The sequence below is a fragment of the Salvelinus fontinalis genome, chromosome 41, assembly GCF_029448725.1.
Source record: "Salvelinus fontinalis isolate EN_2023a chromosome 41, ASM2944872v1, whole genome shotgun sequence".
Taxonomy (NCBI): domain Eukaryota; kingdom Metazoa; phylum Chordata; class Actinopteri; order Salmoniformes; family Salmonidae; genus Salvelinus; species Salvelinus fontinalis.
In genome coordinates, this window is record NC_074705.1 from 13,043,385 (window position 1) to 13,058,873 (window position 15,489).

Genomic DNA, 15,489 nt, shown 5'->3' on the forward strand with positions numbered 1-15,489 from the left:
TTTGGTGCCTTCTATTTGTATACTTTAACAGAGTAGTGAGATATGTTGGACGCTTGTGCAGCAGAGCTTTGTAAACAAAAAGGGGGAAATAAAATGATCTACGGGAATTTATAGAGGTCCAGGCGACTTTCTTGATAAAGGATGCAGTGATGAGTATTAAACCTGTCGCCTGTGATAAAGCGAAGCACGCTGTGGTACACAGTATCCAAGGGTTTTAGAGTAGTGGCTGCTGCATTCTGATAAATGGTGTCACCATAATCAAGAGCTGGCAGGAAGGTTTCCTGTATAATCTGCTTCCTGCTGTTTAGGGAGAGGCATGATCTATTTCTATAAAAGAATCCTACTTTAGCTTCAGCTTCCTAATTAGTTCATCTGTGTGTTTTTGAAATGTCCAATTTTTTGGTCAATCTAAAAGCCCAGGTATTTATAGGCGGGAATGAGAGAACCATCCAATGCATGAACGTGTAAATGATCTGAAATACTTCTATGAGAATTAGAAAACAACGTAAGTTTAGTTTTGCCCTGCATTAAGTATACATTTCAAGTCAACAAGATCTTTCTGCAAGGCAACAAAATCCGATTGCAGCTCTAACATAGCCTTGTCAGCAGTAGGGGCAATCGTGTACATAACAGTTTCATCTGCATACAGATGAATGTTACAGATTTTTACAGATAGACCAATATTATCTAAATAAATACTAAAGAGGACATGCCCCAATATCGACCCCATATTACCTTTAGTAATATGGAGGTAACTTGACTTATAGCTCCCTGGTCGAGGCCCATTTCAGACAACCTCCGAATGAGTAGGGGATGGTCGACACTATCAAAGGCCTTGGATAGGTCTATAAATATGGCAAGTTAACTATAACCAGACTGGTGCACATTAAGCACATCATTTGGAATGAGCAGGAGAAGAGAGAGAGAAATCAAAACCACTCTCCCATTAAATATTTAAACAGAGAAATCAGAGAGTGTGTGTGAGAGTGTGTGTGTGAGAGTGTGCGTGTGTGCATTCGTGTGTGTTTATATGGTCTTCGCTCTGACTCAAGGATAGTTGTTACCCCCCCCTAGAGTGTTGAAGTTCAGTCATATCCTCTAGACTGGACAGAGTCCACGTTGTGTCGTTCTATTCCAAATGAACATGTATAGGGAGCCTTCCTCCCTTCTCTTCTTACTCATGCCCTGACTAATTGAGTCAATTTACATGGCGAACGTCCGAAGAATACAACGCAAAACAATCACGTATGAATATCTTGCTGCGGCAATTTGAAACACCGTAATCATGGTAGCTCAATTTGAATTGATCTTGATGTGTAGGCTACACCATTTATAGATAGCTGATGAGTAGGGTTCGTCTATAGCTCCAGGTGGTTTTCTAAGTGTGATATCCTGGTATTTTTAGCCTGGTGTGCTCTCCAAGTGGGGGGAGAGGCTGGGGTAGGGCAGGAGTCTCCTCTGTCTATTAGGATTGTAGGTCATTGGAAACGACTCAAACGAGAGCTTGCAAGATCCAACTCTATTTCCTAAGGGCTGTCGTCACTTAGTCTCTACTTATTCTTTTGGGCCAAGAATCTTAACACTGATCTTTGGTTGGGCAATTTCAAAGGCATATTATCATTGCGGAGAGACAAACACCCTATAATCTTCATTTTCCTTCCTCTCTTGTAGAAGGAGAAGACACATGCTCAATGTGCTACTCACGGCCCAGAGCTCCGCTGATGTCAGTAATCAAATATTCTCATCTGAAATACTCTCAACTGGCCGACCTCCAGGAACGTGTTCCAAATAACACCCTATTCCCTATTTAGTGTGCTACTTTTGACTCGGGCTGCATAGGGTTCTGGTCAAAAGTAGTGCACTATATAAGGAATGCCATTTGGGAAGCAGTCCAGAAGTTCCTAACCGCCAGGTCCCAAATGAGAGCCTGTAAGACTGTGTTCTGGAAGACAATGCACAGACAATATTATCTCGCCGGAGGCTGTCGATCTCTCAATCTCAATTACGGCTACAGATTATCGTCTCATAACTCAATCCTGCATTAACCAGACTAGGCCCTACACCTGGGCCACTTCTCCACTCTGAGGCACGGTGTCAGAGTGCATCAACTACATTTACTTATTAAACAGACGCCTACAGTAGGGATGGAAACAGCAACGCACGCAGACACCTGGACTGCAGAGCAACATGACCTCTGAAACAGGTTACGTTGCCTCCTATCCAGAGGTAGACACTAGAGAGGAGGAACAAGGCAAGAGTCCTCGTCAAGTCGTCTGTTATTATAGCAATAGACTGACCTAGCCAACGAGCATTTCCTCTGAATACTTAAACAGGCAGTGGACATGTACTGGAAGACAATGAGCATGGCTGAGTCGGGATGTGCTGCCCACGGGCTAGCCTAGGCCTTTGAAAACCAACCCCAAATACACCAGTGTAGAGAGTCGGCGCTCGACAACAAACTGAACACACAGTGCTACAGTTACCCTGGGTGCGTCCCAATAATATCTCCTTTCTCCTGAAGAAAATGTGCACTCATTCACTACTTTCCAAAAACCGAAAACCCTTGTATGAGGTGGAGGCACGGGATAGTGGGAGCTTCCACCATATTTCTTGTATCGGCCATTTCCCTTTCAAATCAGTGAAGGGAAGTGAAGTGCACACTTCGGGAGGGAGGAGAGATAATTGGGACATAGCCCCATTTCCTCACATAAGCACTATAGTCAGTGAACCAACTCAGATAAGGTGTAGTGGTATACAGATAATTACACTCAAAATCATAGACGGACAGATAGAAATATAAGGAAGTTTCAACTATTCTCTAGCCACTCTTGCTGGCACTAATAAATGCACAGGTCAATTGTTTTTTGACCCAGGTTGCCCTGACCATTTGAACAAATAGCCCACCTCCACCAAACACGACTGAAGCACAGCGAACATTTGAATTAATATACAGACCATTTCAAAGGTTAACTATTATGTGGTGATGATCTGCGGTGATTAAAGAAATCTAATGAAACAAATGAGAAAAATGGAAGAAGATAAACATGCCACTATGATTAATCTACGCCCAGAGCCAGTTGACATAATGATGCATTATAACAGGAAACTGAATTAAGTCTAACCAACATCAAACTTAATGGCCAAAGTAGCTGGAGTACACAACTAGCAAAGGTGCATCAACAGCATAGTGATAATTCCTTCAAATTCCTTCATTTACATTGCAGTCATTTAGCAGATGCTCTTCTCCAGTGAGTGCATACATTTTCATCTTTTTTTTCCCATACTGGTCCCCCATTGGACATTGACGTCTACATAGAATATAAAGGCATATTGGTGTTCAACAGCTGTCTATGTATGTCAGTGCAGGGAGACAATTATCTCTGGGATAGAACAAGTACACCACTGACATACTTCAGATCCCTCAGGGTCTGTGTCTATATTTCATATGGCCTGTCTCTCCCAGGGATACATAACAGCCACGTCTGTCTCTATATTTCATATGGCCTGTCTCTCCCAGGGATACATAACAGCCACAGGGTCTGTGTCTATATTTCTCATGGCCCTCTCTCTCTTCCAGGAATCCATAACAGCCACAGGGTCTGTATCTATATTTCTCATGGACCTCTCTTTCTCCTGGGGATCCATTACAGCCACAGGGTCTGTGTCTATATTTTTCATGGCCCTCTCTCTCCTAGGGATCCATCCCAGCCACAGGGTCTGTCTATATTTATTATGGCCCTCTCTCACACAGGGATCCATGCCAGCCACAGGGCCTGTGTCTATGTTCCTCATGGCCCTCTCTCTTCCAGGGATCCATACCAGCCAGGCACTGGAGTCTTACTCTTCACATCCCCTCCCCCTGTCCTCCTCTGTCCTGCTCTTAATTCAGCACCCCTCCAGGGACTTCAGCCTGTATGGTAGAAAGACAGTTTTCTCCCAAGCAACCATTCTCTAAACCCCTTCTGACATACGGGGGAAGCGGGGATGGGAGAGGGAGTGGTGGGGTGTTGAGATCCATCATACACACTTCACCTCTGTAATGTCGTCCTCAGTCATCTTTGGACGCGTTGTCAAAATATTTCCCCCATTCAAATCATCCTATCAGGGCGTTTTTTTTCTTAGGTGCCGTGACTCAGGACAGGACAGGATATATACTGATTTCCTCTCCCCTGTCCGGTGTGGATTTACTTCTAGCACTGAGCTGTTTCGCCTTCACGGTTGAGTCATTTGTCCAGAGGATAACACAGCCAGTAATGCACTGCAATTTGTTTCAGTGCGATTCCAAACATTGCATCAGCGCCACTAATCTAGCCTGCACGTGTCACAGGGAGGAGCCCTGGCTTGGCCTCTTGATTTTTATTTACATACACAGAAAGAATCCAGTACCTCAATATACATTATGACAAGACAACCAACCATCAAATCTCCCTTCTATTCTGTTTCCAGACATACAGTACAAGTAAGATTGATTATAATTCCATTGTGTTCTTCCACATCAAATTATTGAAATTGTCCATATCAGAATGTCCTGGTCTGGACACTGATCCTCCTCTCCAGCCCTAACTTCCCTTTCACAGTGAAACGAACAGGAACCAGAATGGCTAATAGCGGCATCTCAAAAGATGAGGCTGATGGGGAAGGTCTTTGCCCCCACTGACCCCTCCCTTGTTCAAGCTGCAAAAATAGCCCCCCTTCTCTGTCTGGAGTGACATCACAGATCATGGAAGGCTCTACTTGTTTGGGCAAAGCTTTACTAATGAGGAATACACAGCAAAGGCTGCCAGGCAACATTGTATGTCCTGTAGTGATGCTCTGGGGCTGGTTGCACCAGTTGGGTTTACACCTGGCCCTGTTTATATTGACCTGACAGAATGGGGGAACCGAGTGGGGAAGCTATGGGCAACTCCTAAACATATATGTCCCCAATATTCACATAACACTTATTCCTATAATGTAAACTACAATGTTATGGATGGAACAAATTACGGATTATTGATTAATTGACATAACACCAACAAACACCAACCAATCGATTTCAAGATTTACTCGGTTTACAATTCAAGGAGTCATCTTCTGTTTGCCCACAGTTTCTCAACTCCCTTGAATTTCTCTCTTGGAACAGAGACATCCTGAACACCCAAAACCTTTGTGAAACTTACAGTAGGTAACCTTGTACATGAATTAAATCCAGTTGGATTTTAATAGATGTTATGAGGCACATTCTGAGTCAGCCCAAATCTACGGACAATGACAATAACACAAACAAACAGGAAGTACAGGTCAATCTAAGGTGAACATTTACATATTCCTTCATATAGTCTATTACAGCCAATGTTTACACAGAGTTCTAAGTGTATTGCAGACAGAAAACTGGTACTGTTAATGAAGTTTACTGTTGATATAACAGTCTGGTACTCCAGTCTATCCGCACACTAACCACAGAGCATTCCATCCTGTTCCAGAACATCTTTAAGAACTGATGGATACAGCCTCCTGTCATAACTCAGTGGAATAACTGCATAACAACTCACAAAGATGTCCATTAATTCAACAAGAGCACCTAGCTGAGAGCTTTATTTTTTCTCACAGATTGCTGTGAAATTGTCCACGTCTTGTTGGACTGTCTAGAAAGAGAACTTGGGTTACTTCAGCCTTTGATGTTCTCCACAATGATTTCATGAGCAGGGATGTTGGGTAGCCACAGGACATTTCATATTTTTGTTTCCCCTAAAGGGTACTTTTAACCTTGTATCCCATCAGTCCCCTGTCCCTGGCCTGTACACTGTGAAATTACATAATTATCCTCCTCAATGTTGGTTTAGATTAATTTACTTCAGCCATAAAGATGAAGTTCACTTTGATGGCAGTATAAATAAGATAGCATTACCCCCTAGTGGTCAAGCATGAGATGTGCATATGTACGACATTCATACAGCAAGGATGACTTCAATATAATGCATTACCACTAAGCGACAGTATTATCTACCTTAGTTCTCTTTCTCTCGACGTTTTCACTCTATCTGATCGAAGCGACATGGTCTGTGGTTCTGTACAGTGTGTCAACTGTTGAGGTGTGAAGCACACTATGATACACACCTTTTTAATGGGCTCCTGAGTGGCGCAGCGGTCTAAGGCACTGCATCTCAGTGTAAAAGGTGTCACTACAATCTCTGGTTCAATTACAGGCAGTATCACATCTGGCTGTGCTTGGGAGTCCCATGGTGTGTAATTAGCCCAGTGTCACTGGGGTAGGCTGTCATTGTAAATAAAAATAAGGATTTGATCTTAACTAACTTGCAGAGTTTTAAAAGATATATATTGATGTCACCTGTTAATTCCACTTCAGTCAGTGTAGCGAAGGGGAGGAGACAGGTTAAAGAATGTTTTTTAAACCTGGAGGTAATTGAGACATGGATTGTGTATGTGTGCCATTCAGAGGGTGACTGGGCAAGACAAAAGACTTAAGTGCCTTGGAACGGGGTATTGTGGTAGCTGTCAGGCGCACGCACTGGTTTGAGTGTGTCAAGAACTGCAACGCTGCTGTGTTTTTCACTCTCAACAGTTTCCTGTGTGTATCAAGAATGGGCCACCACCCAAAGGACATCCAGTCAACTTGACACAACTGTGAGAAGTATTGGAGTCAACACGGGCCAGCATCCCTGTGGAACACCTTCGACACCATGTAGAGTCCATGCCCGATGAATTTAGGCTGTTCTGAGGGCTAAAGGGGGTGAATCTCAATGTCCGTAATGTTTTGTACACTCAGTGTACATGCTGAGTAGATGAACAAACTTGTGAGCAGGGTGTTAATCTGTGAACTTGAAATCACGTTACAAGTAATATCTGAATGACATAATTTCTCATTTTGAGAAATGTCTTTGTTAGCGAAGTATCAACACTCAAACAAACACAAATTAGTTGCTGCCAATCTTGCAGTAAATCAAGACCAAATAATACAATTATTTGGTCACATCTTACCCTCCAAAACCTGCTGTAGTCCACATTAGCATTTCTAGAGCAGAATTGTTAACAAGAATTCACACCATAAATCATGCATTTAAATGAGGGGATTAAAACATGCCTGTCACCCTCAGAGACAGCTTCACTGCATAGAGTTAAACACTTCCTTGGGAAAATGCTAATACCACAGCTCCACAGATCATAGTTTTCCTTCTAGTTTTATTTGTCACATGCACAAGCACAGTGAAATGCTTAACTTGTAAGCTCTACCACACAGTACAGTATTCATTATAACAAATATATATACATATACACACACACACACACACACACACACACACACACACACACACACACACACACACACACACACACACACACACACACACACACACAAACCACCGTTCAAAAGTTTGTGGTCACTTAGAAATTTCTATTTTTTGGTCCATTAAAATAACATCAAATTGATCAGAAATACAGTGTAGACATTGTTAATGTTGTAAATTAATTTTGTAGCTGGAAACGGCTGACGTACAGAGGCCCATTATCAGCAACCATCACTCCTGTGTTCCAATGGCACGTTGTGTTAGCTAATCCAAGTTTATCATTATTGTCACGCCCTGACCATAGTTTGCTTTGTATGTTTTGTTTTTGTCAGGGTGTGATCTGAGTGGGCCTTCTATGTTGTATGTCTGGTTTGTCTATTTCTATGTGTTTGGCCTGATATGGTTCTCAATCAGAGACAGGTGTTTTGCGTTGTCTCTGATTGGGAACCGTATTTAAGTAGCCTGTTTTGTATTGTGGGTTGTGGGTTATTGTCTATATGTTAGTTGCTTGCACTGTTTATATATAGCGTCACGTTCGTTTGTTGTTTTGTAAGTTTGTCAAGTGTTCTTCGTTTCTTCTTTAATAAATAGAAGAATGTATTCACTTCACGCTGCGCCTTGGTCCTCCTCTCTTCCACATTGACGATCGTGACAATTTTAAAAGGCTAATTGATCATCAGAAAACCCTTTTGCAATTATGTTTGCACAGCTGAAAACTGTTGTGCTGATTTAAAGAAGCAATAAAACTGTCCTGTAGGCTATTTGAGTATTTGGAGCATCAGTATTTGTGGGTTCGATTACAGGCTCAAAATGGCCAGAAACAAAGAACTTTCTTCTGAAACTCATCAGTCTATTCTTGTTCTGAGAAATTAAGGCTATTCCATGAGAGAAATTGCCATGAAACGGAAGATCTCGTACAATGCTGTTAACTACTCCCTTCAAAGAACAGCGCAAACTGTCTCTAACCAGAATAGAAAGGGGAGTGGGAGACCCCGGTGCACAAGTGAGCAAGAGGACAAGTACATTAGAGTGTCTAGTTTGAGAAACAGACGCCTCACAAGTCCTCAACTGGCAGCTTCATTTAATAGTACCCGCAAAACAACAGTCTCAACATCAACAGTGAAGAGGAGACTCCGGGATGCTAGACGAAAAAGTAGCTTTTCTTTAAAAAACAAGGACATTTCTAAGTGACCCCAAACTTTTGAATGGTAGTGTATATGTGTATATATACAGAAAACACACAAGAAATAAGAAATAAGAGCGGAAGCTATATGTGGGGTCAGTGCCATTTACAATGTGCAGAGATACTGGAGTATTGAGGTAAATATGTATTATTTGTGGAACAATCTTCAAAATGTTCTTAAATTTGTTGTTTGAAGGGCACTATGGTGTAGTCGATGAACAGAATTTTCACATGGGTATCGCTCTTTTCCAGGTGGGAGAGGGCAGAGTGGAGTGCAAATTCTGGCGGTATGCAAATTGGAGTGGGTCCAGGATGTCTGGGATGATAGAGTTGATGTGTAATGATCAGCCTTTCAAAGCACTTACAGATGTGAGTGCTACAGGGTCATTGTGGCAGGATGCCTTAACGTTTTGGGGAACAGGAATGATGGTAGTCAGCTTGAAACGTGGTGATTACAGACTTGGACAAGGAGAGTTTGGAATTGTCAGTGAAGATGCCTGCCAGCTGGTCTGCACATGCCCTGAGGACATGCCCTGGAATGTCGTCTGGCCCTGCGACCTTACGAGTATTGATCTGTTTAAAAACCTGACAAATGTCACCCTCAGAGAGAAAGCTCTTATGTCCCCATACCCCTTCCAATATCACAGATGTAAATGTACAGTATATCTGTGCCAAATATGTTCTATATAATTCAGAGGTGAAGATAAACCAAAGCAAAAAATAAATATATATATATATATATACAGTTGAAGTCGGAAGTTTACATTCACTTTAGCCAAATACATTTAAACAACATTTTTCACAATTCCTAACATTTAATCTTTGTAAAAATTCCCTGTCTTAGGTCAGTGAGGATCACCACTTTATTTTAAGAATGTGAAATGTCAGAATAATAGTAGAGAGAATGATTTATTTCAGCTTTTATTTATTTCATCACATTCCCAGCGGGTCAGAAGTTTACATACACTCAATTAGTATTTGGTAGCATTGCCTTCAAATTGTTTAACTTGGGTCAAATGTTTCGGGTAGCCTTCCACAGCTTCCCACCATAAGTTGGGTGAATTTTGGCCCATTCCTCCTGACAGAGCTGGTGTAACTGAGTCAGGTACGTAGGCCTCCTTGCTCGCACACGCTTTTTCAGTTCTGCAAACACATTTTCTATAGGATTGAGGTCAGGGCTTTGTGATGGTCACTCCAATACCTTGATTTTGTTGTCCTTAAGCCATGTTGCCATACCTTTGGAAGTATGCTTGGGGTCACTGTACATCTGGAAGACCCATTTGCGACCAAGCTTTAACTTCCTGACTGATGTCTTGAGATGTTGCTTCAATATATCCACATAATTTTCCTGCCTCATGATGTCATTCATTTTGTGAAGTGCACCAGTCCCTCCTGCAGCAAAGCACCCCCACAACATGATGCTGCCACCCCTGTGCTTCACGTTTGGGATGGTGTTCTTTGGCTTGTAAGTCTTCCCCTTTTTCCTCCAAACATAACGATGGTCATTATGGCCAAACAGTTCTATTTTTGTTTCATCAGACCAGAGGACATTTCTCCAAAAAGTACGATCCTTGTCCCCATGCAAACCGTAGTCTGGCTTTTTTTATGGCGGTTTTGGAGCAGTGGCTTCTTCCTTGCTGAGCAGCCTTTCAGGTTATTTTTTTTATTTTTATGTTTTATTTATTTTACCTTTATTTAACTAGACAAATCAGTTAAGTACAAATTCTTATTTTCAATGATGGCCTAGGAACAGTGGGTTAACTTCCTTGTTCAGGGGCAGAATGACCTTTCGGTTACAAGTCAAACGCTCTAACCACTAGGGTACCTGCCACCATGTCGATATAGGACTCGTTTAACTGTGGATATAGATACTTTTGTACCTGTTTCCTCCATCATCTTCACAAGGTTCTTTGCTGTTGTTCTGGGATTGATTTGCACTTTTCGCACCAAAGTACGTTCATCTCCAGGACACAGAACGCGTCTCCTTCCTGAGCGGTATGACGGCTGCGTGGTCCCATGGTGTTTATACTTGCGTACTATGGTTTGTACAGATGAATGTGGTACCTTCAGGCGTTTGGAAATTGCTCCCTAGGATGAACCAGACTTGTGGAGGTCTACAATTTTTTTCTGAGGTCTTGGCTGATTTATTTGGATTTTCCCATGATGTCAAGCAAAGAGGCACTGAGTTTGAAGGTATGCCTTGAAATACATCCACAGGTACACCTCCAATTGACTCAAATTATGTCAATTAGCCGATGCCCAACCTAGCCCTCCCAGTGCGGCAAGGTGGAATAGCCCGCACTGGGCTAAGCACGCGTACTGGGGACACCGTGCGCTTTACCGCATAACACGGTGTCTGACCAGTACGACGCCCTCTTACTCCACGGCAAGCCCGGGGAGTTGGCTCAGGTATCCAACCCGGCTTCGCCACACTCCCCTTTAGCCCCCCCCCCCCCAAGACATTTTTGGGTGAGCCTCTCGGGCTTCCAGCCTCTCATACGTGCTGCCTCCTCAATCCACCGCTCCTGGGCTGTGGCTGCCTTCTTCTCCTCACGCGAGCGGCGATTCACACCAACCTTAGCCCAGGGTCCTTCTCCGTTGAATATTTGTTCCCAACTCCATTCCTCTTCTCTCCATTGCTTTAGTTCCTTTTCTCTCTCCTCAATCCGCTTGGTCCTGTTGTGGTGGGTGTTTCTGTAAAGGCAGTCAATGTTGTTCTCCCCCTTAGACGAGGAGGAGCATGGATAGGACCAAGATGCGGATTGAGGGAAATAAGCCATCTTTTAATGACAACAGCAAACAAGACACTACAAAACTACAAAACAACAAATGTGACTAACCTTCAACCGTCCTGTGAGGACACAGGAACAAACACCCACAAAACCCCAGTGAAACCCTGGCTGCCTTAGTATGACTCTCAATTAGAGACAAACGATACACACCTGTCTCTAATTGAGAATCATACCAGGCCGAACACAAAAACCAACCTAGAAATACAAAACATAGACTGCCCACACAAAACACACGCCCTGACCAAAAACACATACAAAACAACATAAAACAGGTCAGGACCGTTACACAAGCAAAGAGGCACTGAGTTTGAAGGTAGGCCTTGAATACATCCACAGGTACACCTCCAATTGACTCAAATTATGTCAATTAGCCTATCAGAAGCTTCTAACGCCATGACATCATTTTCTGGAATTTTCCAAGCTGTTTAAAGGCACAGTCAACTTAGTGTATGTAAACCTCTGACCCACTGGAATTGTGATACAGTGAATTATAAGTGAAATAATCTGTCTGTAAACAATTGTTGGAAAAATGACTTGTGTCATGTACGAAGCAGATGTCCTAACCGACTTGCCAAAACTATAGTATGTTAACCAGAAACTTGTGGAGTGGTTGAAAAACAAGTTTTAATGACTCCAACCTAAGTGTATGTAAACTTCCGACTTCAATTGTATATATTATCTTTGGTTTAGCCAATGAAATGTGTGAATTTCATTTTCATGGCAAGAAATGTTATTACTTTCCCAAACATAACACTTGCCTTTAATAGATGATGCAGCCTTCTATGTCTCTAGCATTGGAGGCTCCTCCTCAGAGGAAGGGGAGGAGAATCCTCCTCAGTAAATTTCATAAAAATATAAATAGTGAAACATTAAAAAAGTTACCCCTTTTAGATAAAACTATACTAAACATTTTCATATCACCAAATAATTGACTAAAACACACTGTTTTGCAATGGAGGTCTACATTAGCCTCAACAGCACTGTAAGGTAGCACCATGGTATAGCTGGAGGACAGCTAGTTTCCATCCTCCTCTGAGTACAATGACTTCAGTACAAAACCTAGGAGGCTCGTGATTCTCACCCCTTCCATAAACTTAAACAGTAATTATGACAACTTCCAGAGGATGTCCTCCTACCTATCAGAGCTCTTGCAGCATGAACTGACATATTGTCCACCCAATCAAAGGATCAGATAATTATTCTAGTACTGAAAGCATAAGCTACAGCTAGCTAGCACTGCAGTGCATACATTGGGGGGAGTAGTTGATTCAAAAAGAGAGAAAGACAATAGTTGAACAGTTTTGAACAGATTCATTTCTTCAAAAATGAAGGAGAAGCAAGAGAGAGAGAGAGAGAAAGATCGAGAGAGAGCTATATTTAGTATTTTTTTCACTTTCACTTAGCTAGTGAATAAAGACAGCTAGTTTAGCTTACTCAAACACCCGGCTCCAACAGAGAGTTACCTAGCTGTCTATGGCTATCCAACACTGGAACTCTTCCAAGTCAAGGTAAGCTGTTGGTTTTATAAATGTATTGCCACCGGGGCCCGCCGGTGTAACTGCTAAACTGCTAGCTACCTGTACACTGTACTGCATGATTGTAGTGGGTTTACTAACGTGTTATTTCAAGTATCTATGTTGACTTGACGTTAGCTAATATGGTGACAACCATGTTGGCTTTGTGTAGCCGTTAGCGGTTAAGATATGAAGGTTTGACATTTTTCGCCTGGTCACAGACAGCTGATGTGTTGTGCACTGAAGTCCACAAGCGAAGGGAAAAGGTGAGAGGAGGAAGGCGCGTAGATGCGAGAAGGAATTATGCAACCATTAAAGGTATCATGCTGTTTGTATGTCGCTGCTATGAAAGTGAACTGTGTTTGCGTGTGATCAGTGGTGTATTCATTCCGCCGATTATTTCTTAAATGGAAGCAAACATAACGAAACTGGGATAAACATACGTGTAGTTGTCTAATAGAAATTCTCCTTTGCAACCGTTGGATTAATAGGTGACTTTTATCAATATATTCACCTCTATTTAATCTCAGATTCGAAAATGTTAATTAGCATCTGTAGACATCATGCAAGACTACAAATCCCTGCAAGCTCCTGCACGTCATCTCTAGCTGACATCTTTACCAAGAGGTATTGTGTCAATTTAAAACTTGCACAAGACAGTTCATAGAATTGTTTATTTAAAGTAATTTTGACATTTTATTCATTACTACATTTAGCTAACATTTGATAGTGCATTCTTACCTTTACCTCGATTCGTCAGTCTTGTCTAGATCATGATTTGTAGTTCTTTATAATCGCCACATTTGCAGCTAATTAGTATTTCATTTTTGGGGGGTAAATACAGGCAAATATATTGATAAAAGTCACCTTGCCCTAGTGAGATTTACACAGTTATCAAAACATCACACCAGGATAAGCCTACACAAAACACAGCCCTTATTTTAAGTGTTTCTAAAATCTCCTATGGGATAAATGAATGGTGGAAAAATTATTGGAACCATTTCCCTGTTTAACCACTAGGTTTTATGGGTATTATGACTGTGGTGCTCTATGATTACAACCTAGATCAGCTAGATGCAGGCAAGATGCAGGCGATATATTGAATGTGTCAATGTCTGTCATCTTGATTACGCAAATTTCTCTCGACCTGTGCACCTACATTGTAAACTTTCCTTCACAGGCTAGATTGTAGCAACCTCATGATGGGTATAGGGAAAATTGGATTATCACGTATGTTACATTGAGCTGGGTGAGTGGAGTATGAATGACAGTCATCCAATATGCTGTAATAGAAAAAAGGCCATGCTCAAAAAAATAATTGTCCTCCCTGATCTTAAACAGCACCGACTGCCACTGAATTCATTGGATTGTATGTCTATGTTTTCAGACCATGCAATCACCGTTGTTGCTAAGAGACCAGTTGTGGTCACTTTATTTTTGGTATTTCGGATGTTGATAAAGATAATATCCCTTTAATATGCAGCCACTATAATCATTTCATGTGACAGGGTTTAATTATTTGCGTGGTGTCTCGTGACAGATTTATAAATTACACACATAAGATTGGGTTCTGGGTGCTTAGATTGTTTGAATAACTATTTTCTATAAAAGGCAGAAGCTGTGCAGATACTCATTCATCTTTCAAGTCTAGAAGAGACAACTTTTAGCCTGAGCAACCCACCATTGTGATTGACAGTGATGGAAAAATGGAGCTCTGAATACGATTGTTTGCACACACCTGTTCAAACCATTGATCACAATCCCATTGTCATACAGGCAACATTGTAAGCTACAGGTGGGGATTAGGCTACTGTAGACTTTAGACATAGGAAACAATATGACATATATCTGAATTTATAAGTAGGTTGTGGACCTCATGCACTATAAAATAAACACTCTTACCATATCTTTGGATGACTGGCATGGTATTTGATGAGAGACACAGGCTGTGTGATTCATCTTGGACACAGTTTTCTTTGACGGAGATAAAGACAAATTGATAAAGACAAATAAAATGTGGTCTAGAGTATTCCAAGCTCAGGGTGCATGTTGCTATCAAATGTGTTCGGTGTCTAGAATACTTTGCCGTTACTGCATTCGATCTTTGTTGCCTCCTTGTGATGAGTTTTTCAGTCGCTGCTCCTCTCTCTCCCTCTGTGAAAAATATATCTGACACACCTCCTCCAAAGCAGACTCTGAATATGTTACTGGTTTTACTGGGGTTGGTTCATGTAGAGAAGGGATAGTAAAAAAAGAAAGCGCTACAGCTGATTTTGTATTTTTTATATTAAGGTTATTCAGTTGTGTCGTCAAGTGTTTGCCGTTTTTGGTTCCTCTGAATTTCAGAAGTAAGACTGAAATCAAAGGTTTTGGTTTTAAGTATTTCATGGTTGAGATTAAAATACTGTTATGCACCTCTGAAATATTGTTCAGTTGCCTTCACTGATCTGCTTCGAGGACCACAATCTGAACATTGCAGTAGCCTAATGCATTTCTCACAACGTTTCACTCACATTCCTTGAAGAGCTACCCTTAGATGAAGTCCCATTGGAGAAAATAAGACCTTGATTGTAAAACATGTAGACTGAAGGATTTCTGGCATGCCTACACAGTGCCTGAATATGTGCACGGGGAGCTGTCAGTTAAAGGGCATCAGGGGCATCAGTTAAATGTCTAGTTTTGATTTACATTTGGTTGAGTTGTCAACTAATGTG

General features: G+C 41.7%; 1 protein-coding gene across 1 annotated transcript in view; it reads right to left on the minus strand.

Moving 5' to 3' along the window:
* The window catches only part of LOC129840722 (inactive dipeptidyl peptidase 10-like), a 67,202-nt gene extending 52,257 nt beyond the window's left edge, over window positions 1-14,945 (minus strand). Inside the window, exon 1 of the mRNA XM_055908838.1 lies at window positions 14,678-14,945. Coding sequence (XP_055764813.1) covers window positions 14,678-14,734 — 57 coding nt within the window. The 5' untranslated portion in view covers window positions 14,735-14,945. The remainder of the gene's footprint in view (window positions 1-14,677) is intronic.
* Between the last annotated feature and the right edge of the window lie 544 nt (window positions 14,946-15,489).